The 21,409-nt window shown below is 35.6% G+C and overlaps 3 protein-coding genes across 4 annotated transcripts in view; 1 reads left to right on the top strand and 2 right to left on the bottom strand.

The window, feature by feature from the left end:
• Positions 1–12,172, bottom strand: part of LOC132203634 (serine/arginine repetitive matrix protein 1) — an 88,071-nt gene extending 75,899 nt beyond the window's left edge. Inside the window, exon 1 of the mRNA XM_059631535.1 lies at positions 11,720–12,172. Coding sequence (XP_059487518.1) covers positions 11,720–12,019 — 300 coding nt within the window. The 5' untranslated portion in view covers positions 12,020–12,172. The remainder of the gene's footprint in view (positions 1–11,719) is intronic.
• A 1,275-nt stretch (positions 12,173–13,447) lies between these two features.
• LOC132203062 (galactose-3-O-sulfotransferase 4-like) lies at positions 13,448–17,409 on the bottom strand. The gene is made up of 5 exons (XM_059630517.1): positions 17,111–17,409; positions 16,882–17,057; positions 16,171–16,499; positions 15,235–15,521; positions 13,448–14,735 (listed from the first exon to the last, which is right to left on the bottom strand). The coding sequence occupies exons 1-5, from the start codon at positions 17,203–17,205 to the stop codon at positions 14,435–14,437; spliced, it is 1,188 nt and encodes a 395-aa protein (XP_059486500.1). The 5' UTR covers positions 17,206–17,409; the 3' UTR covers positions 13,448–14,434.
• Positions 17,410–18,644: 1,235 nt separating this feature from the next.
• Positions 18,645–21,202, top strand: LOC132203148 (NADPH-dependent diflavin oxidoreductase 1). 2 transcript variants are annotated; one of them, XM_059630684.1, is made up of 8 exons: positions 18,645–18,678; positions 18,921–19,025; positions 19,093–19,500; positions 19,553–19,706; positions 19,757–20,257; positions 20,313–20,477; positions 20,536–20,762; positions 20,817–21,202. In XM_059630684.1, exons 2-8 carry the CDS (start codon positions 18,931–18,933, stop codon positions 21,043–21,045), a joined length of 1,779 nt encoding a protein of 592 aa, XP_059486667.1. In that variant the 5' UTR covers positions 18,645–18,678; positions 18,921–18,930; the 3' UTR covers positions 21,046–21,202. The 2 variants fall into 2 exon arrangements, with proteins under 2 accessions (XP_059486667.1, XP_059486666.1); XM_059630683.1 differs by having other exon boundaries at positions 18,650–18,692; positions 20,817–21,201.
• The last annotated feature ends 207 nt before the right edge of the window (positions 21,203–21,409 follow it).

Here is a 21,409-nt window from a genome sequence, read left to right on the forward strand (position 1 = left end):
CTGGAAAGGAGATTATTCATGCAGTTTCTTTTTTGGCGGTGCTGATGTCACGTTCGTTCAAACGGGTCGCTCATTTTCCAGTCGAAAGATGCCCGTTCTCTCGTATAAAAGCCCTGTGACGTCCACGCTCGCCTTTTTCCGCCGCTTTTGCACGCGTGTGTCGAGTTTGCGTTTATATTGAATTTCGCCCTGCAATTTGTAAATGCATGGTTAATACAGTGTGGGATGAATGTCGGCTGCGGAATTGGTGTTTATTGCGTGTAATTTCACTGCTCTGCGGCTTTTAGCTTTCCTCTGCAGCAATAACGAAACACCATTTGGCCGATTTTGGTGCCCAATGAGGAAAAGTGAGCCTCTGCTTATAAAGAAATGTGATATACGTTTTAAACTCATTAAATGATTTGACTTTTGTATTAACTTGGGATATGAACAAAGACAAATTTGTACTTAAGGATTAAAATTAATTTAATTATTACAAGTTAAATTATATAAATTTCACAATGAATTACAGGCAGTAAAAATATTTTTACCATGACTGTAGCAATATTATTATTTAAAAAATGTACAGTAAGCATTTTTTAATTTCAAATGTAATCGGAAAGTGTTACTCTCACTATTACATACAAGAATTAATCTGTACATTTTTTGCAATTCGCGAAATATTTGAATCAAATTTATAAATATCCTTGCGTTCTTTAATAATTATAAAAATTATATTTTATATTAATATTGCATACTTTTTTTCTTGTTATACAATTCAATTTCAAAGGTTAATGAAAACATTCCAAAGAAACATCGCAGGGAGTGTTTTGTTTGTACTTGAGGATGAGATTATTTATGTGCACATTTTAGCCACAGGCTTCATTCCATAGAATATTGAGAGAGTCACTCATTTCGTTTCATTCATTCCGACTCTGGATAGTTGCCTGCCGGCCTCGCTGTAATCATTTCGATTGGATTAATTTATACACACACACACACTCTCTCCGTCTGTGCGTCTATGTACTTTCTGGGCAGACACGCATCTGCGGCCATTTATGGAGTTGGGACGAACAAAACGTTTATTTAGCGGCAGATGATGCAGCCGCGAGATTAAGCGCGGATCAAATGGGATTGTTCTTACTCATTATGTATTCAACACGAGCACGAGGGACGATGGAGATGTTGAAACTATAATAACTTGAGTAATAAATTGAGTCTTTAAATAAATAAACAAACAAACCAATTGAATGGATGACTAAGCAGTTATGGCCCGAAATTTCAATGGTGTTTTTTTTTTGTCATTTTTAATTTCAATATCATTGCTTATTTTTACAAATCATATTTGTGTGTTGCAATGAAGAACGTCGCTAAATCAACTGCATTTAAATAGCTGCAGAGAAAGTTATTTTTTTTTGTACTAAAATTAACGCATGTAAGACAGCATTCCAGTATCCTGAGGATCTGAATAATATTATATGAACAAGAGTTTGGCTGAAGAATTCCTATCCTAATTGCTCCTGCCTAATTTCTGATCATAAATATGTCAGGACATACACGCACAGTGGGAAAACAATAAAAAAATATACACGGGCCCAAAAATGATGAACAGCATCATGAGAAATGTAAATGAGGAGATTAATTTCTTCTTTTATATTACACTTTTCAGAGCAATTTCATAATCAACGATTTTTTAATTTGAAAAAAATTTTAATTATTATTTTATAATTCAAATGAAATATACTTTTACCAAAAATATAGTAGAATTTAAAAAAAAAATTGAAAAGATTTTATCAGCATTTTGCTGTGGTTTGAAAAAGACGTGCAATTAATCGTAATCAAACACAAATTAACTCGCCTAGTTAAGAAGCAGCAAGCACTTGACCGCTTTAATTAGCCCATCAACTTGCACTAACTAGTGTGCGGTCGGAATTAATTATTCTCTGGTAGAACTCTGGAAAAATAAATCCCTCTCCGCAGCGCAACTCTCTTATAAGTCTGCAGCAAATTCATTACATTAAGTCGTTGCCGTCTTACAGCTCGCCGACAGCTGCTTGTTTGCTATGTACCCCATACATATAGCTGCTGCTGTGCAGAGAAAGATAAAGCTGCTGTTGGGCAGAGAGTGTGTGTGATGTATTATAAAAGAGGGCCAGTTGGGCGGCTGATGGTTTTGCCTCATAAGCCGCGTTTTCTATTAGCCGGCAAGCTCGACTGTTGACTATGTGACCTGATCCACCTCTTTTCTATCTTTCTCTGCGAAGCAACCAGACACCTCTGGCGAATCAATAACACCGTGTCTCAGCAAGCGATAAAAGATTTACCTCTTGTTTGGCGCCGCTGCCCCCAAATCGCCGTCACGACCCTTGCTATCAACTAGATTTTTTATAATCAGTAGAAAAGCTTTACTCGTGTTTAATATCAAAAATTTAGGAAAAAAATTATGGTCAATTGTTTTCAACGCAAGTTTTTTTTTTAAAGTATTTAAAACAAATATAAAAAATTTAAATTAATAATAATATTTAAGGTTTTGTCTGTAAAAATTTACAAGATTTTTTAAATTGTCAATTTTAAGAGACCACCATTTTAAGTACCACATTTTTATTTCAATATGTTTACAGCTTTTGATATTTTCTTCATTTCTTTTGCTTACAAAAACTTATAATACATTCTAACAATTCAATTACAGAGGAGAGACTCATTTCCATACCGTTATTGCTTCAATTTCAATATGCATTTTCTAATTAAAATGCTACCACCAATGCAAACGCAATTAAGCTTCTGATAATGAACAAGCGTCTCGTTATATAATATAGACGTTCTGAAACTTTGTTGCATAACTTTCTGCAGCATCGCAGTTTTCGAGTTGCCAGCAAATTGCCTTTTTCAGACGCGAAACTTTTGCCATCCACGTGAGAGTGAACATACCTCTGTGAACATCTCTAATGAAATCCACTGCACATACCCTCTGCGTGAAAATTTGTCACCAGCAAAATGTTAAATAAATAAACGACAGTGTATCAACAGTGCACGCAGTAAATGGGCTTTTTCACTTTCCCGCCGCTTTTCCGCCAGTCGGGACCCGGCGGATGCTTTTTCAGCTCTCATGCATTAGTCAGCGGCAGCTTTTTCTCAACAAAAAGTTGTGATTTTTTTTGGCCCGGAACAATGGGACAAAAACCACGTCACACACAAAACAAATTCACTCCTTTCATTTCAATAAAAAGCGTAATTTCATATTTAGGAGTCGCTTCGTGTGAGTTAAGTAGTCTCCAAAACAGCGGTCGTTCTGTGTCCCTTTAAACAGAAAAACGGGTCGATCTCCATTATCCGAACTGGCAAATATTGGCAGTACGATTTTATGAGCCTCGCGTACACCAAAAAAATGTGTGCAGCACTCATAAATAATGGGGAATCCGCATGGGAGTATGCTACGAGCACTCCTCGCCCAACGCAAAACAGAGATGAGCCATTGATACGCAAGTCTGGATGTACTCAACAACTCTTTTTTTTCACTTCTGCGAGAGAATGAAACAAATAAAAAGCGCGGCTCGGAAACATTCGAATGGGAAAGACATAAAAAGTGCGTGCGTCTGCAGAGTAACGACTTGGAATAAATCGACATCCCTTGCAACGGCTAGGAACATTATACGAGAGGCTACACTTCAGTATAGAGGAAATGTAGTGCACAAAAACAGGGGAATTTTGTTGAATCAGATAGGCGGAATTGGCAGGATTTGCTTGAATTTGGACAGCCACCAAAACTTCAATTAGGCCTACAAAACACTTGACTGCACGTTCCGTCTAAATTACTTAGCAGAATTAAAAGTTGTGGATAGTTTACTTTAATTATATTAAATTTCATTCATATTCTTGCTATATTTTAATTGCATAATTATTCCATCCTCTATTGTTAAAAGTAACTTTTTTATTAATTACTTATTTTTTTTTTTCAAAAACATGTTTTTGTATTTTAATCTCCTAAACTGCTAATTATATTAGGTGTGAAGTCAAGAACAAAAATATCATATCATTAACAATTTATTTATTTTAATTAAGCTTCATTATTCTTGCAATAAAATCATTAGTTTTGCATATAATGGGGTTTGAAAATTAAATTAGTTTGAATTACACTCTCAAGTCCCATCTTTATAATATTTTGTTAAGTTTCTTTTTACACATATTATATTTATATACACGTATTACGGAAATAAAATAAGCTTCTGAAATTAGAGCACCTGAGGGATGAAAAATGGTCTCCGCTTTTAGGCAAAGTGCAAAAATCTGTAGGCCAGAGGGCGCGACCGCGACGGTGTTTAATCCCAGCGTGCATACCAAATACCACCCTCTGTTACTTTGGGCGCGAAAAGAGACCAAAAGCTGCTCAAATACACAAGGTGGCGAATTTATTATAAGCATGCGGCCTTTTGTTGCCATGGCGACCGAAAAGAAGAGCCCAGTCTGTGCAGCCTATCGGCCTTTTTCCGCTCCTGAAGGAAAAATCGCTACAGAGGAATTCTCGTAAATCCACTTTGGCGAGTAATAAAACTTAATTTGGCCGCCAGAAAGAAAGATCATCATTTATAAAAGGGGTGAAACTTTTTGGACCAGCAGAAACTTTTGGTAAAAAAAATTTTGGTGCACATACGAACACTCACAAGTTGGTATGGTCGAAGAAAATAATTCCGAGCCGCTTCGGGCGTGTGCGGCGGATGAAAATTTGCCAGCGGAAGCCTGTTTATTTAATTGCAGGCTTTGTATAATAAGCCGGAGAACATCTCGTCAGCCATAAAAATGTTTTGACGAACACACGTTTATTATAATCTAAAAACTTTCTCGTAAACGTTTAGGAACCCTGAAGGCCTGGAAAAAATGCGATTAACGCTGATTTACGGAATAAAGAGTGATATCTGTTCATCGTCTATATACAACTTTTTATTAAACTAATATTTTAAATTCCAAGAAAGCAAATTCATAAATACGTTAAATAATATATATGATAATGGAATCAATAAATCCACTATTTAGTTTTGAAATTAAAAGATGGAAACCATTTAATCAGTAAAGTTTCACTAATTATTTTGACGCATTTGATAAAAAAATTAATTTATTATTTAGCGAAACACAATCAATTTTGTTCATTAAAGAGGCAAAATAACTTTTGTATTAACAAAATAAGTTTTAAATTTTTAAAAATACGTCTAGATGTTGTAATAAATTTACCAATTCACGTCAGTTGACTTACAAAATTTGTACAATATATCTCAATGAATTTTTTTGATAAAACAAAACTGGCTTCCTCAGAGAAGATGAGCAAATATATTATTTCTGCTTGAAATCTAGACAGGAGATGAGAGATAATATTGATTTTCTGTCTCATGATGAATCAGATTTTTCTTGATCCGTTTTTCCTGCATAAAAAATTATATTGAACAAGTAAAAGCGGAGACCATAACTTCATCACTAATAAAAATTGAAAATGAATGGATTGCATGTTGGTTATACAAACGGTCTGGACATTTTATTTCTCTGTAATTAAATTTTCCCATTACTTTTATTATACTGGATCGCATAACGTACAAAATGATTCTTTCAAAAAGTGAAGAACGGAGTAAGCTATTTGCCTGGACGATTTTTTTTAACAAAAACTTTGCGACGACGTTTTCCTGCCATTTGCGCTAAATAGCCAACCACCGTCGTTCTGCTTATTTGTGGCAGACGATGGTCCATTTTGCGTCACTCATTGTTCCAGCCGCTGCAGCCCTTTGCTTTCAGCACTCGCTCGCTCTCCATGAAATTCGTTCTTATCCTAATGAATAGGTGCGTGGGCGCACGGTGTGCACGTAATTTTTTGCGAGTCACTTCTTCTTTGGTGCGCGCACCGAGTATCTTTGGCGAGTTAAAGTGCGATGTACCTCCGCAAGACTGGAGACATGCTCGGATCAATAGTCGAGGAGCAAAATGTGTACACTCACTCATTCTCATCTCCCGCGCTCGCTTCCTGCATTTTCCCGTCACGCAGCAAGAGAGGTGAACAACAAAAGCTGTGTGACCTGCCTGGCCACGCCAACACGTCAATACCAAAATTCGGAAATTTGACTTGCTCCTCAACAATGTCCCGTCGGAAGTCATCAGCAAACATTTGCTTTCCTCGCAGAAAATCATTTCCGCAATCAAATTCGAATAATTCCTTTGCGAATTTCAAAACAATTTTGTAAATTTTAAAATTTAAATGAAAAAAAAAAATGTTTTTTAATCAGTTTTGATTTTACAGAGTTTATACGCACTTAAATTTAAAACTCCAATTTTTTTTTTTTTAAAGATATTTATTGATTGGAATGGTTTTTAATAAAATTCTTTTATGAGCAATCTGTATGCAATAGATGAGCAGGAAATGAAGTTAATTGAGATCGGTGAAAAAGATTATGTATAACTAGAAACATCAAATTTTTCAAAGTATTTTTATCTTCCAAAATTTTGAATTATGATGATATTTTGTGATTTTAATTAGCGTCCATAATGGAAGAACATACAAAAAACAGTGTTCCATACCTCATTATAAGAACTCTCAAGTTTTAAAAACCAAAACAGTGGCAAGTGTCCACTCTCCGTTTAGAGAAGGACCTCAAACCCGAACCGGAGAAACCCTACAAAAATATAAACAACGCAAAAACGCGAGGTGCGTTTCTTTCCTTTCTCTTCTCGGAACGCACGCTTATTATAATTGGGTTTGTGACTCACACAGTTCACAGCTGAGCAGGGAAGCAAAGTTTTCGCACCAGCAAAGGGGCGCAACGTGGCGTGTTATGTATTTTGCATTTCAGCCACATCTGCCGCAGCCGGGTTGAAACGAGCTTTCGGGTGGCCCGAAATAAATTAAAGTAGAAACGCGCGGCAAGCGCCGGTAATTTAGCGGAAAGGTTAATAATTTACGATCATTCCCGGAGTCGGCAGCAATTTATTCGCTGTGCACTCAACTTGGAGCGGATTTTACAAAGTTACACTTGACCAACTTCTTTATACTTTGCAATCTAAGCTCCGGGCAGAGTTTCAAGTTTTTTTTCTAATTAAAATAATTTGGTCGTAAGAACTTCAAATTTATTGTATGAAAATCAAATTGATAAAAAACGACATTGCAAAATTTGAATTCTCGATATTAGTCCAAGCGGTTTTTCTTTTTGGATCAGAGTCTCATTGGAATTGATTATAAATAATTGCCTTTTGATGGTTTGGTCAGACTTAAGCAAGCAAGAACCGCTTATTTACTGCATGAAAGTAAAGCTGTCGGACGAGTTGTAAAATTTTATGTGACGAGCATTAAGTAGAAAAAGGTGAAGGTAATTGACGGTTTAGTATTTGTAACAGTTTGATCTCTTCGTCCATGCCGAAAGAAGCAGGATGAAAAGAAAGGGATAAAAAATAAAAAATTGCAAAAACATTTTTGCGGCAAGAAAGTAGAATGATGCGCTAAAAATTGCTCCAACGATCTGTGGTTGGCCATGCACACTAATTATCATTGGAGACACTTAACAGTTAATATCCCGCGACCTTCTCAAGTGGAAGAATTAACGAGTGTCGCCGAAAAATTGAATCGTGACGTTAAAAAATCCTTTGGGTCTTTTTACGAAGAACAGATACATGTTCAAGCTCTGGCTCCTTCTATTTGGCCTACTTGATACGGCCGCCTATGTTACGCCAGGTCATTGGAGATTCAGCGAAAAAGTTGTTTTTCGACATGTGGTACCGCAAGGATCAAGAGCGGGCCCTCCACGTCATGAACTTGGAGTCACCGGTTGTGTTATGCAAAACACCTTCCAGCGTTTTTGGACGGCACCTCTTTCAACCTTTTTTCTCTTTCCTGTTACCTTCTTCGAGTATTTATTTTTAGCCATAGATTTATATTTTCTTGCATTTAAGTCGGCAAACTACTTTCTATTCATAAATATAAATTAATTTATTTTTAACGTGGCACACATAGAAAAAATAAACAAAACAAAGAATTCGTGATTTATGATGTTTCATTTTTTTTCTTAAATTACTATTAATACCCGCAAAAATATAATTTATAGTGAAAATATGAAATAATTTTATTTATAAATTGCAATTATAATATTGAATAAAATATTGAAAAGAGAATATGGCAGGTTGTAAATTGTTAGTGAAACAGGGCGAACCTCGCGTATCAAATGAAATCCACCTCAAGTGTTTTAGCATTAAATTTTGTGAATTTTTAGTAGTTTTATGAGTTTATGTACTAATAAAGTGGAATGAGACACCATTAAAAATTATCTTCATCTTGTCATAATTGTTTGCCATTGTCAATCAATAATCAGTTTTCTATTTAATTTTAGTTCTTCTAAAGTCCCTTCTAAAGTTATTAATTTTTTCATGGTTGTTGTATTTTATGGCACAAAAAAATATTTTTAGGTCATAAAATAACGTCAGAAAACTATTGGATTTCTTATAAAGTGTCTTCTTTAGTAAACAAAACTTTCATAGGCGTGACACTTTTTCAATCGGAAATAAATTATGGTCAACGAAACTGTCACAGCAGCTCATCGTATTTTTCGTTCATCCAGCTACGTTTAATGGAATGTGCTCAAGAGGTTATCTGATATCCCCTCACCAGAAAAAAAAACATTTTTACACATCCAAGTCGCGGTATCATGGGAAAATCTCCAAATTTGAGCTCGTTTCCTCTCGTCTTTGGAATTTGCAAGTCTCAAGGACAATAACATGTCAAAAAGACCCAAATGAGAAAAATGCAACGTTAAAAATGCTCATTTCCAGACGAGATTTTTGCTCTCATTGTGTGAGTTGCGTGACGCGTCAAATTAACTCGATTTGAAGGGAATTTAATTTACAACTCTTTGGAAAGATCCATTCGCTTTAAGACCAATACGGAGAGAGATAATTAATTCGTTTTCGAACGAGGGTGATGTTCTCTGGCTGATAAGAAAGCCCTCTGGGTGCGAAGAATTAGCATAAGAAAAGAAGCACTTTTGGCTGCTTTGATTTTCCCACACTGAAAACGCGCGGCTCCACAACGCTTTCCCATCCTTCCATAGGCCTCCAATAAAACAATAAAGAACAATTATTTTTACACGCGTAGCAGCAGCTATAGTGCGTCGATGAATGGAGTTTGAACTTCTTATTTCTCTCTCTCTCTGGATAAACAATGCCGACGAGCTTTACTCCCGGAGCAAATATTCTCTCAGAGAAGATAATTGATTTTAGGCCCGCGCGAACGCGCTTCAATTAAAATATAATTAGCGTCCTGTGCTGCTTGCTCATGGTGTATTTTCTCAATCGTATCGTGACTGGAGAAAATCGCGCTCGTCTTCAATTAATCCTTGAGTAATGAATTCATTATTTGTAAGAAGTCATGAAATTTAATTTGATTAATTAAACAAATTGAAAAAAAAATATTTATTTAAAACTTGTTTTTAAAATATCTTGTTTAATAAAATGTTATATAAACAAACAATAATTTGTAAAAAAATTTAAATTTGTAATTTAAAATCAATTATCACATAAATAAACACTTTTGATTATATATTACATTAAATAAAACTAGTTGTTTATAATATTTTGCATCTAAAAGTAAAAAAAATAACTCGTTAAAATAGTGTTATGGTAATTATTAACAAAAAGATTGAATTTAAAATTCCAAATTCAGTTCATCTGCTGGCAAAATTGAGCACCATGCAGATTATATTATCGGTTATGACGATCATCGTTTTTTACTCACCTGGAAGATCTCAAATATCAGTTTACCGCCATTTAAGCCGCAGAGCATCACTCGCAGCTTTACGTGATAAGATTTTTTCCTCTATTCCCGAACGCAGAGCTCTGCCGACAGCAGCCGCAGGGGCAAAAAGTGCGTGATAAGCCGTTTTCCTGCGTGAGCAGCTGACATTATTACATTTATTGCATGGCGAGGGCGTGCTCTGCTCTAATATTTATTTATCCACGCGCCCAATAAACAGCCCTCACCCTTGTTAAAGAGCGCAGCACAAAGACTGGTGCTCAGTTCATCTCTATATAGATAAATTTATAAACCGGGCGATCAACTTCCTGTGTCAATATTATTCTTGATCTGGCTTAGTAGTGACTCACTCTCACTTAGCCATAATCATCTCTCGTCATCACAGAAGGGCGACTTTTATGTACTTGCTTAAATTTTGCCCGGTGGGAGGGGCCCTTTGCTCTTTGGATAGGGGCTTTAAATCCAACAGCTTGATTAACTTTCGGCCAACATGAAACAAATCTACCAGAGGAGTAAATCAAATTTATCAAGTGGCCGACGAGGCGGAACGGCGGGTGGCTGGAAACAGGAACAATTTTGGCAGCGCCGAAATCGATTTCCGTGCCCATTGGGCTTGATAAGGAAACTTTCTTATTCGTCGAGAAACTGGCGCCTCTCATTTCTCTCCGGCCACATTTTTTTGTTCTTCTTCTCTTCACCGGCACTTTTCCAGCGCAAAGGATTGTTTTTTTTAGCCGCGTTTTATTTTACTCTCGAAGAAAAGTTTTCATACCTTCTCCTCTTCTTTTCTCATTTTTTGTGAGAGGATAATAATTTTATTCGTCCCGATGGTGGGATAGGAAGTTTGCCCTTAGCGTAAAAAGTTTTTAGCGAATTTCCATCATATATTAGATCGCGTTAATCTTTTCCCAATTACTTCTCGAGTGCAGGGATAATTTGTTTCAAAACTGTTCGGCTTCTTTTGAAACGTGTCTCAGCCCGGAAAATTGTCAGGAGCAGAAGTAATTAGTCCGCTGGCGAGCTTATTGAGGAAGGCAGCACAAAGAGGCAGGGTGTGATGCACGCCGAAAATTGTAAGGCAACGTCCGCCCACGCCTTTGTACATGAAAAGTCTTTTGGGAGCGACGCAAAAGGAGGTAATTAGTACAAAGGAGACAATGACCATTGTTAGGTAAATCAACACAAGTTTTTGTTACCAAATTTTATAAATTTACAAAGCATCTAATTGTAATTTTGAACAATTTCATAACATATACATTGATTGGAAAATTTTCTATTGTTATAATTATTAAATTATTTAAACACTGTGGATTTATTTCATTTTTTTTTTTAATTTGATGGCATATTTTAAAATTCAAAATCGTAGCATGTAATTGCTTGCTTTATTTGCTCCAAAAATTAAAGGAGACCATATTTTAAGAATTAAAAAAAAAAAAATATTCTACAGAGGAAATGAATTTTAAATTGCAATTACTTTTCTGATAAGCAATTTAAGCATCGTTGCAATTGTTTTTTTGTTAAATAAATCACTTAATAATTAATTTATCTTAATTAATTTGATTTAAATATATTTCATTATTATTTTTTTGATCAAATCTCAAAAATTGGCGTGGGTTTCTATCTGTATGATGACAGTTATAAAATACAGAAGTATCTAAATAATGGTGGTCAAAAAAAAAATAATGCAAACAGCTGTTTTTTTATGATAATTATTTTCCTACCTACAAAATTAAAAACTGTAATGGCCCTCCACACGTCAGGTTTTGAGAGGGTTCCACTTCCCTTAATTGCTATGATATTAAGATATTTAATGTAATACGTCACATTTAGCACCTATTATTATTGATTGTTTTGAAATAAATTGAATTGCTTGAATAATTGGTTCAAAAATCTCATATTAAAATCTCTCTCATCATTAAAAATTTGAAAATTACAATGATCTTAAATAAATTTGTATAAAAAGCCGCCTACCTTATTTTCCGGGATGTCCTCGACAGGTCGTTCGTATCTCTTGAAGTTGAAACTATTGCTTCGATAGAGTTCGTTGTCCTTGTTCTTCTTGCTTTTGCCGGCCCTGCTGCAGAAACGCTTGGTCAGCGCCTTGGGGTTCAGGTCCATCATGATTTTGGAGTCCAAGTTGATGACAAAGGTCTTGCGGGGGTGGCGTTGCGGGGGCGGTTCCGCAGGTGGCGGCGGCGGCGACTGGGGCGAGTCGCTGCTGCCGGTCGTCGTCGCCGCCGCCGCGTTGTTCTGCACCAAGTCACACCACATAAAGTCACGCGGCACTTTTTCACTGACCGGGGGCGGCTGCTTGGAGGCGGCCACGCGGTAACACGACGGCCTCCGCGAGTCGTCAGCGCTCTTTTTGGCCTCACCGCGGTGCTTCTTGGACGAAGAGAGGGCCACTCTCTTCCACACGCGCTCCATCGCGCCGCACAACGAATGAGCCGCGGGTAAGACTTGGTGCACGCCTGGACCGCTCGCAGCCGAGCAGCGCTACTGACATCTCGTTCGCTGCCCCCGTACCTGCTATGGTTCATGAACTGCATGTCATGACTATGATATACTGGATAAAACTTGTTTAAAAACTTATGGTGACTTTACTGACTTTTTAATCTCCATTTTTAACGTTCATTATTATCTATTTGAAAAAGTCCTGGATTAAGTCATGTTGGAAAAAAATTATTGTACATTAATTATATTCTTGTTCATTCATCTAATTGTTGCAACCACATTATTTACTATATTTTTGAAAATAATAGTTTGAGAAAAATGAATTTTATGATAAAACAGCACCACCAGTATCAATTTTTTTTCTAAAAATAACCCCGTTTGCCTCAGTGAGCATTTTAAAAGTAATTTTTTTATTCATATTCCTATTTAGTAACATAAAACTACCAAATAATATATTCTAATTTGTTCTAATATTGATGAAACAACAGTGCATTTCAAAGAAATATTTAAAAAAATCATGTATTATGCTGCAAGTTTCTAATAAATCTTGTACTAATTATATTGTCAAAATCGCTCATAAAAAAATTTCAAAACGTTGATGGTAGAGAAAGTCAATTAAAATTTTTTATTATAAGTGATCAGAAATACAGAGATTCAAAGAAAAAGTCTAATTATGTATTGTAATAATCAATCTCAAAGTCTGACAATATTTTCAATCAATTCGCAACAATCTAAGTTGTCATTTTTGACGTAGAGTGATCCAAATAAAAATGGAAAAGATTTTTCCACAACTCTATACAATTATTTTGCCCTTCTTCCGGTACCACCCTTAGCGTGCTAATGTGCAGAAAATTCTGCGCGCTGTCGAAATAATCACGTTAGTCGTAGAGCGCTGGTTTTATTGATGTGATTTTCCGAGGTTGTCGGATGACGACGTGGGGAAGCTTTTTGAATGAATGTGTTTTTGAAGGAAGTTTAGAGAGTCAGCGGCTCCTCTAATATGTATTAAATGGATAAAAAGAGATCACTGTTTTCATAAATTGGCGAGTGCCTTTTCACGTCAATCGATTTTCCGCTCTGATGCTCTCCAGAACCTCCCATGATCAATTTATCCTTTTTCCTTTTATCACAGATGGAGTATAAAAAATTAAAGTTGATGATATAATCTGATTATCTAACGTTACTACAATTTATCCAAAATGCATGAAAATGAACAGTAGATAAATGATAAATTACAAATCAAAATTAAAAAATATACAAATTTTTATTAGATTTCTTATTTGATTAGAAACAATACAATAGATATGGTGATTTGAATTTAAATTCTGCTTTTTCCCTCGATGGGTTTTTGTGAGTTTTTATTGTTTAAGAAAAAACAATATCCTGCTCTACATGTCATATTGTTTTTTCTTAAACAATAAAAACTCACACAAACCCATCGATGAAAAGCTGAATTTAAATTCAAATCACCATGAATCAACTCTCGATCGTGAACTTCTACTACAAAACGCAATAGATAATTTAAAAATACACTTTATTGTTAAGTATTAGTTATTTCTCATTCTCATTCATAACCTTTTGAGAAAATCAGTCCAAAACGCACATTTTTAAACACACTATTGCTTCTAAAAATAAATCAATTTCATTTTCTATTAATTAAAAAATATTAAGTAAAATCTAAAGGACTACAATGAGAGCAAATAAGAGAAATTTTTTTCACCCAAAATAAATTCCGTTCACATTTAGTTTCTAATATAGCATTTTATCATTATTCAGTAAACAATGAGTGAAAGTGAAATTTCATTTAGGTAACCATAAATTAAAATGTTGACGAAATCGATTTACATTTTAGACAAACAGCATAACACAATTATCAGCACTTTAAAGTCCTATGAGAGTTTCATTATAAAACAACTTTTCACATATCATACAGCGGAAGTTTTATATCGTAACGTGTGAAAAAAGAGCTGCATTTGCACCGAATGTGTCTGCGCTACGGCGCGCCTGATTTACTTTTCAAATGAGAAAAGAGCTTCTGCGTTTTATTTTTAATTCCAAGCGCAAACTTCCCTATGTGCACATAATAGAGCCGGCAGTTGTCTACACTATTGTGCAACTCTCCTGGCATTATTTTTTTCTTGTTCCCGTTTCGCGAGAGCTTATAGCGCAAAATCTTATTGTCTAGTACATGCACCAGACGACGTCAAGGGTCTTTTTCTGCTTCTTTATATTTCACGTGTGCAGAAACACGTCTAGCTTCAACTTGGCTCCAAATTTGCTTCTCTGGTTGTTTCTCAAGAAGTCGGTGAACTTCAGCTCGGAGATTGTCAATTCCCTGCAGTGCATGGGTGGATCGTTGTACAATTCATATCGGTTGACAGGGTAGTATTTGAGCGCCGAGGCGTTTGCTTTGGGCTCAATGATGTTGGCCACGCACTCGTGCATCATGTCGTTGTTCATTTTCGCCAATCGTGCCACGTCTTCCATCATCCGATCGGCCCCATATTCCACCACGCGCGTTTTAAATTTTTCTCTGAAATTATAATATTAAAAAATGTTATTAAAAACAATTTTAAATGAATAATCTTCTCATTCTACGCTTATTGTCAATGCAATTTTTGTAAGAAGGAAAAAGCAAAAACAATTTGAAATTTCCGTATAAATTAGTAATTGATTTTAGTAAAAAATAAATCTAATAATTTTTGGTACTAAAACTTTTCCTTTTCACATATTTTTTCTTTCTCCTAAAATAATTTTTTTTAACCTTTTCACCGTAAATATATACCTTATTACAAGAATTAAAAATACAACTGCTTTTACAAAAAAAAAGTAAAAACTAGAAAGTCCACCACATAAAGAATATAAATCATTATATGCACTTTTAAAGCCCTAATTAGGAATTAAGCATCTTGTATCATAAAGAAGCTTAAGCATTTTTGATATCAGCCATTTCTACTAACACTAATCAAGTTGTTTTGTTTCTGCGAAATCTAAATCATTTGAATAAAAACAAAGGCTGAAAGGATACTCACCTGAAGTGGTCGTATATGACGGTGTCGACTTTATTGAGCGTTCTTATCTTGACTTTGTCGTCCGCCGATAAAGGCGTGTGGTGCAATCCGGTTGGACGCGCGTTTAGGGTGAGAAAGGTCAAGTCTTCCAGGGGCCAGCACATTAAGTCGGCCAGGAGCACCATCGACGCCTCCATAAACTCAGAAATTAGGATCAAATCAAATTCCGCCTCGATCATTTCAATCAACTCCGCGATTTTTTCGTCATCATTGAAATTACTTCTTGAAAATCCTAGATCAAATGCCATCTGGAAATTGGTTTCTGATCAACAACAAAATCGAAGTTTAAAAATTTTGTACAAAGATTATTTCTGACAGTCGCAATTGATTGAATCATAAAAGATTCACTTGCGCCTAACTAATCAGTCACTGGCCCAATCCCCATATCATCAACTGATCATGAAGTGTTTTTTATAAAATTAATTGTTAGTACTATTTGATAAGCATGCAATAGCACTAAAAGTTAAGAAGACTAATTTTGTTATCATGCCGAACATCTGATCAGAAACTTGTAACTAAAACATCTCACACTATTATCAGAATATCAGATATGCAATAAATTTCTTACTTTCCAATTGATAGGCCCGTTAAATTTAATTGAAAAAATATGTTTTCTGTTTGTGGGACTGTCTGGAGATGAGATAGGTATAGATTTAATTCTAAACATGTGGGTAGATAACAGAATATCAGTTATACCTATGAGAATAATTTAATGGAAAACATTCTTCAAACAAGGCATTACTAATTAGTTTTCATGCCTTTCATATAGCGACTCACAAACAGGAATGTATGATTATTTGGAATAAGCATACAAACAGCCATAAAACACAATTTGTTTGCATTGCTCTGGCACGCGCTTCCTAGTGGAAAAAAGTTCAAACAAAGCAATCATCTGACCTGGTTGACGCCGATCCTGTACGCCAGTCGGGGAGCGTTGCTGAACATTTCGATGATTTGCTCCAATTCGATTTTCATTAATGTGCCCAAATCAAGGGATTCGTTTTTGAAAACTTGCTGCAGCGAGTAGTAATGGTAGAGCGATTCAAAAAGAGACGACGGTTCTCGCAAAATTGTGACCCGCTTAGTGTCCGGGGGCATCACCTTCCGTACGGATTCAGGGTCAAAACGCGAGTGGTGCGCAAAAATGTCAAAGTGCTCGTAATTGTCCATCAAGTCTTTGCCGATTTGAGAGACATGAAACCTATCAGGATGTCCCAGATAGTTTGCTGTGTAAAAAAATCATCTCATTACAAGCATTTTCGCCAGCAAATACTGAATGAAAAATTTAATTTTTTCGAAGTTCTGATAATGATCTCTTTTTTCCCAATTTAAATTATTTTTGACCGACAAGAAGAAACAAATATAAATGAAATTTAAAACATTATGTGATTTTATTATCTATCTTGGGACTAATGGGATCTTCAGAGAAAATATTCTTTATTTTAGGCATATTATTAAAAATTTATGAGCAATGATTATTTTATTTTAATTAAATTGTTTGAAAAATACTAAATTAACAAAAAAATAATCAAAAACATTTGACATTGTAACAGTTTGGGATTATTTAGAAATTGACTACATTGAGTAGAGAGAAGAGATGTAAATTACCTTTTTCGGGCAGAACAAAATTCAGTCCATTACGCAGACCACGCCTCATTAAAATATTCTGTACAGTGGAGCTCCCGCATTTATGAGTCTTCAGAAAGAAAATGTGATCCTGAGGCTTGCATTGTTTCAAGTACTGCTGGTAAAAATTGTTTGAAATCATCATGTCTGGTGGGTATCTGAAAAATGTATGTAATAATGTAGATTGACAAAATTAATTATTTATTTTTACCTGGCATTGTTGCTCGAGAGGAAAGAAAAAGTAGCACAAATCACTACCAGAGCGATGAGAAAAAACAAGAAATTTCTTCTGCGCACAACAATCATGATTTTTCCGTACAAAGAAGAGTGGCAGACGATTTGAAAAGGTGAATTTCGTGACTAAAACCTCCCTCTGATCGGCCAGCCGTGCACTTGAGCGCCTCGTCTTCGCGTCACCACCAACGCATTATACTCTCACACCTCATGAGCAAACACGCGCTGCTTTGTATAAAGAGCTAGGTGTGTGATCAAACGAGCTGCTCTCTGCGTTAAGTCCAGCCAGACTCACGTCAAAAAGTCATGATAAGATTACGCACCACTTACTCCTTTGAGGAAAATTTTTTATCACCAGGATCCTCAGCCATGCTCATTTGATGTTGGCTCTTTGTTAGACGAAGTTTACAAGGAAAATTTAATTCAAAAAATGGTATGAACTACATACAAATATTTTAATAAACTTTCCTTTTCAAACACGTGATTGCATCTAAAATAGCATGTTTTTTTTGCTCTTTCAAAATACGCGGGGAGTTAAAGTGAAAGAGCTAGACTATAAACCGCCTTAGACCTAAGTAAGGCAAATCAATTAGCAAATTACTAAGTTTTGTTTAAAGCATGTTTGACTCATATTAAAAGATAAAGAAGAACTAATGCGCACAAAACCAGGTCTTAACTATTGCTATATTTCTTTTATTATTATGGTTGAAATCTCAAGAATAGAAAAAATACAGCTTATCTGTGAGGAGCATTAGTGTTTTTATTTTCTTGCTATTTCAAAGTAATTGACGCAAGATGTTGATACACTAAATTTGAGCCAATATGTCTATATGATTAATCTTTCGTTGCCTTCTCTCTGGCAATATTTTATAAAACTTATTTATACCGCTTTAAAACACGTAGGAAAAATGCTTGTGAATAAATTACTCGAAGTTACTGTTAAAAATGTTTTAAACCTAGAAAAGAAGAGAGCTGTATTAATTGAGAGTGTGACTTTTTAATGCAATAGTGCACAATAGTGTAATAACGTTCACCAGGTATATAATCAAATTAAAAGACTATTTGATAATTTTGCTTTTCTTTTAATTAGTCAGTGAATTTTCAAATCTAAAATTTAATAAAAAAATCGGAAAAACTTAAATTTTTGTTATGGCGTGGAAAATTCTCCACACGCACCATACAATAGATAACTCTGTTAATTAGTGGAAATAAATCTTTTCTCTCAATTGTATTGAATTTGTATAATTTTGAATGTATGAATGATGTATCCCGTTATGGGCAGCAATTGCCTTTGTGATATATCAATAAACACAATTTGCAACTAAATGTAGCTCTACATTTATTTCCACTACTGCTCTAGCAATAATAATTGTGACGCTGGAAAGATATATAATAATATTTAAACTTTAAATCTAAACTGAGATATCATATCATTGAATTGCTTTAGTATATCGTTCCATGCGGCAAAATATGGAACTAACGTGACTTCGCATCCTCTCTTTTCGACTGGCCCAGCTGGTTGCTGTCAACAAAAGAGAAAACGCTGTGAGCACTGCATGGTGAACATTTGTGTTATAATTTTTATGTGCTTAGCAATTCTGTGTTTATCAATTAAAATTTAAACTCTCAACATTCGAATTGACAATTTTTCATTCGTAAAATTTAAGATAGCAAGAAATACACAAAATTATCTGTTTTTTGCTCCACTTGTTACAAGAAGTGCACTTTGAAAAATAAATATGTATGAAACTAGATACAATTATTTAATAAATTTTGTTGTTTTTAAGGCCCCTAAAAATGACGTTTGAAGAAAGAAGTCTTCTCATTTTGTACGGCAGCCAGACTGGAACTGCTCAAGAAGTTGCTGAGCAAATTTGGCGAGATGGAAAAAGGTCCACACCGCAGAAAATTTAATTGACTCTCAATCTAATTAAACTAATGAACCAATCTTTTATCCAGACGCAATTGGCATGGTCCTGTTAAGGCCATGGATGAGATCGAGCCAGTTGAACTCCTTCGACAAAAAGTTTGCATTTTCGTTTGCTCAACGACCGGACAGGGAGAAGAGCCGGACAACATGAAGATGTTTTGGAAGTTTCTTTTGCAACGCAGTTTGCCACCAACATCTCTAACACAATTGAAGTACGCAGTCCTAGGACTCGGAGACTCTTCATACGCCAAATTCAACTTTGTGGCCAAAAGACTGAACAAGAGACTGGCCCAGTTGGGTGGAGATTCAATTCTGGCTGTCGGCCTTGGAGATGACCAGCATGAACTTGGCCCAGACGCTGTGGTTGGGCCATGGACCAAAACGCTGTGGGATGCACTAGATAAAATTCACCCCCTCGATGGAAAGAGTGAATTCAAGTATGTTTATTTCCATGTTTAGGAGGAAAGAGAAAAAAATAAAATTTTTCAGTCCGTTTGAGATGCGTCCGCTGCGATACAAAATTAAAATTACCAAAAAGGAGGATGCAGCTCCCATCAGTGAGAAGCCCAGCCTGGAGAAATCCACAATTTTAAAAGCAACCCTTGAAGAAAATAAGCGAACAACAAGTCCTAGTCATTATCAAGTATTTTTTATTTGAAATAATTGAAACGTTTAAATAATTTATTTAAACAGGATGTCCGGCTACTGAAAATTTCTGTGCCTGGAATTCAATACAAACCTGGAGATGTTTTGATGGTGCAACCCAAAAATCTTAAAGAAAACGTCCAACGCCTTTTGGAAATTTTTAATCTTTGCGGACAAGATGTCATCGAGTTGCACCAAACAGATGACAAATTTCCAATTGCTTTGCCTCCAAGTTGGATGTGTCCGAATCCGTGCACAGTTGCTGACTGTGTGCAGAACCTTCTTGACTTGCAGGCCATTCCTCAAAGGTACTGCCTTCAGTTAATGGCCCACTTTACAACAAGTGAGCTGGAAAAGGAGCGGCTGCTCGAATTCTGCACTCCGGAGGGCCAACAAGATTTGTACAGCTACGCCCACCGACCAAAACGAGGTACTTTGGAGGTGCTGGAGGATTTTCCGCACGCCCTGGCAGCCCTTCCAGTTGAATATCTCTTTGACATATTCAAGGTCATTAGACCCAGAGCTTTCTCTATTGCTTCTGCTCTTGAGGTATGATTATTAAGTTAATTAATACCTGCAAATTTATTTAACTTGAATTCTGCAGATGCACCCAAATACGGCCGAATTGTTAGTGGCTGTGGTCAATTACCGCACTATGCTCAAAACTGCAAGACTGGGCCTTTGTTCGAACTGGATGGCAAGATTGGAACCCTCGTCGGAGTTGTCCGTCTGGGTTAAAACAGGCTCATTTAAATTTCCTTCCACCGTTGTGAGTTCATTTATAAAACTGGTACTCTGGATGTATTTTTTTTTTTTAAATTTACAAGGAAACTCCAATAATTTGTGTTGGTCCCGGAACTGGCTGTGCACCCTTTCGCAGTCTCATCCAGCAAAGAGCTGCACTTAACCCTGATAACAAAGGCAAAATTGTCCTATTTTTCGGATGTCGAAACAAGGAGGGAGACTTTCACTGTGCTGAGGAATGGAAGAAATATGATGCGTCTGGAATTATCAAGCTGTGTTGTGCTTTTTCCCAGGACCAGTCTCATAAAATGTATTAAAAAAAGTTAATCCTTGTCACCATGTGATTAATATTTTTTTTCTTCAGATATGTGCAGCATAAAATGCTGGAGGAGTCTTCTCATATATGGGACCTGCTGAGCAAAGGCGGTGCTCACTTTTTTGTTGCTGGAAATTCAAAAAATATGCCCAAAAGTGTCAGAGATGCCGTAGTTGAAATTGGCCAGAAAGAAGGTGGTTTGTCCCTTGAGGAGGCTGAAGCATTTGTGTCAAATTTAGAAAAATCGGGTCGATACCAGACAGAGACGTGGGCTTAAAACGAATATAGTTTAATAAAATTAAGTCGTTTTAAATTATAATTAAAACACCTCTTTAACTTTTTGTTTTTGAATAAATGTAAGTTTCCAATAAGCTAATATAAATATAAAAAAAAAAATTAAAAAAAAAATCGCGCTTCAGGGAGTGCAAGACTTTTGAGAGACTTGAAATGTGCATCAGTTACTAACAATGATACATAATGTATAATATGGATATATTAAAAATTTAATTCAAAGCCAATTTTATGGCTTTATTAAGGCGAGCTTAGAGAGCTGATTTTTCATAGCTAAATAATAATTCAAATTAAGATTTAATTTTATTTTGTGCAGTTCAAAATTTAATCAAAATTGTATTAAGTATCGT

Source organism: Neocloeon triangulifer, unplaced genomic scaffold (genome assembly GCF_031216515.1).
Source record: "Neocloeon triangulifer isolate White Clay Creek 2 clone unplaced genomic scaffold, ASM3121651v1 ptg000017l, whole genome shotgun sequence".
Taxonomy (NCBI): Eukaryota; Metazoa; Arthropoda; class Insecta; order Ephemeroptera; family Baetidae; genus Neocloeon; species Neocloeon triangulifer.

Bases quoted from the DNA above. Each gene is read 5' to 3' on its own strand.
- LOC132203062 (XM_059630517.1), bottom strand. From the start codon at position 17,205: ATGATTGTTGTGCGCAGAAGAAATTTCTTGTTTTTTCTCATCGCTCTG. The intron at 15,522-16,170 runs GTCAGATGATTG...ACCAATTTCCAG, and splicing joins ACAGGATCGGCGTCAACCAG to ATGGCATTTGATCTAGGATT. The intron at 14,736-15,234 runs GTGAGTATCCTT...TTATAATTTCAG, and splicing joins GTCATATACGACCACTTCAG to AGAAAAATTTAAAACGCGCG.
- LOC132203148 (XM_059630684.1), top strand. From the start codon at position 18,931: ATGACGTTTGAAGAAAGAAGTCTTCTCATTTTGTACGGCAGCCAGACT. The intron at 19,707-19,756 runs GTATTTTTTATT...TTATTTAAACAG, and splicing joins CAAGTCCTAGTCATTATCAA to GATGTCCGGCTACTGAAAAT. The intron at 20,763-20,816 runs GTATTAAAAAAA...TTTTTTCTTCAG, and splicing joins CAGGACCAGTCTCATAAAAT to ATATGTGCAGCATAAAATGC.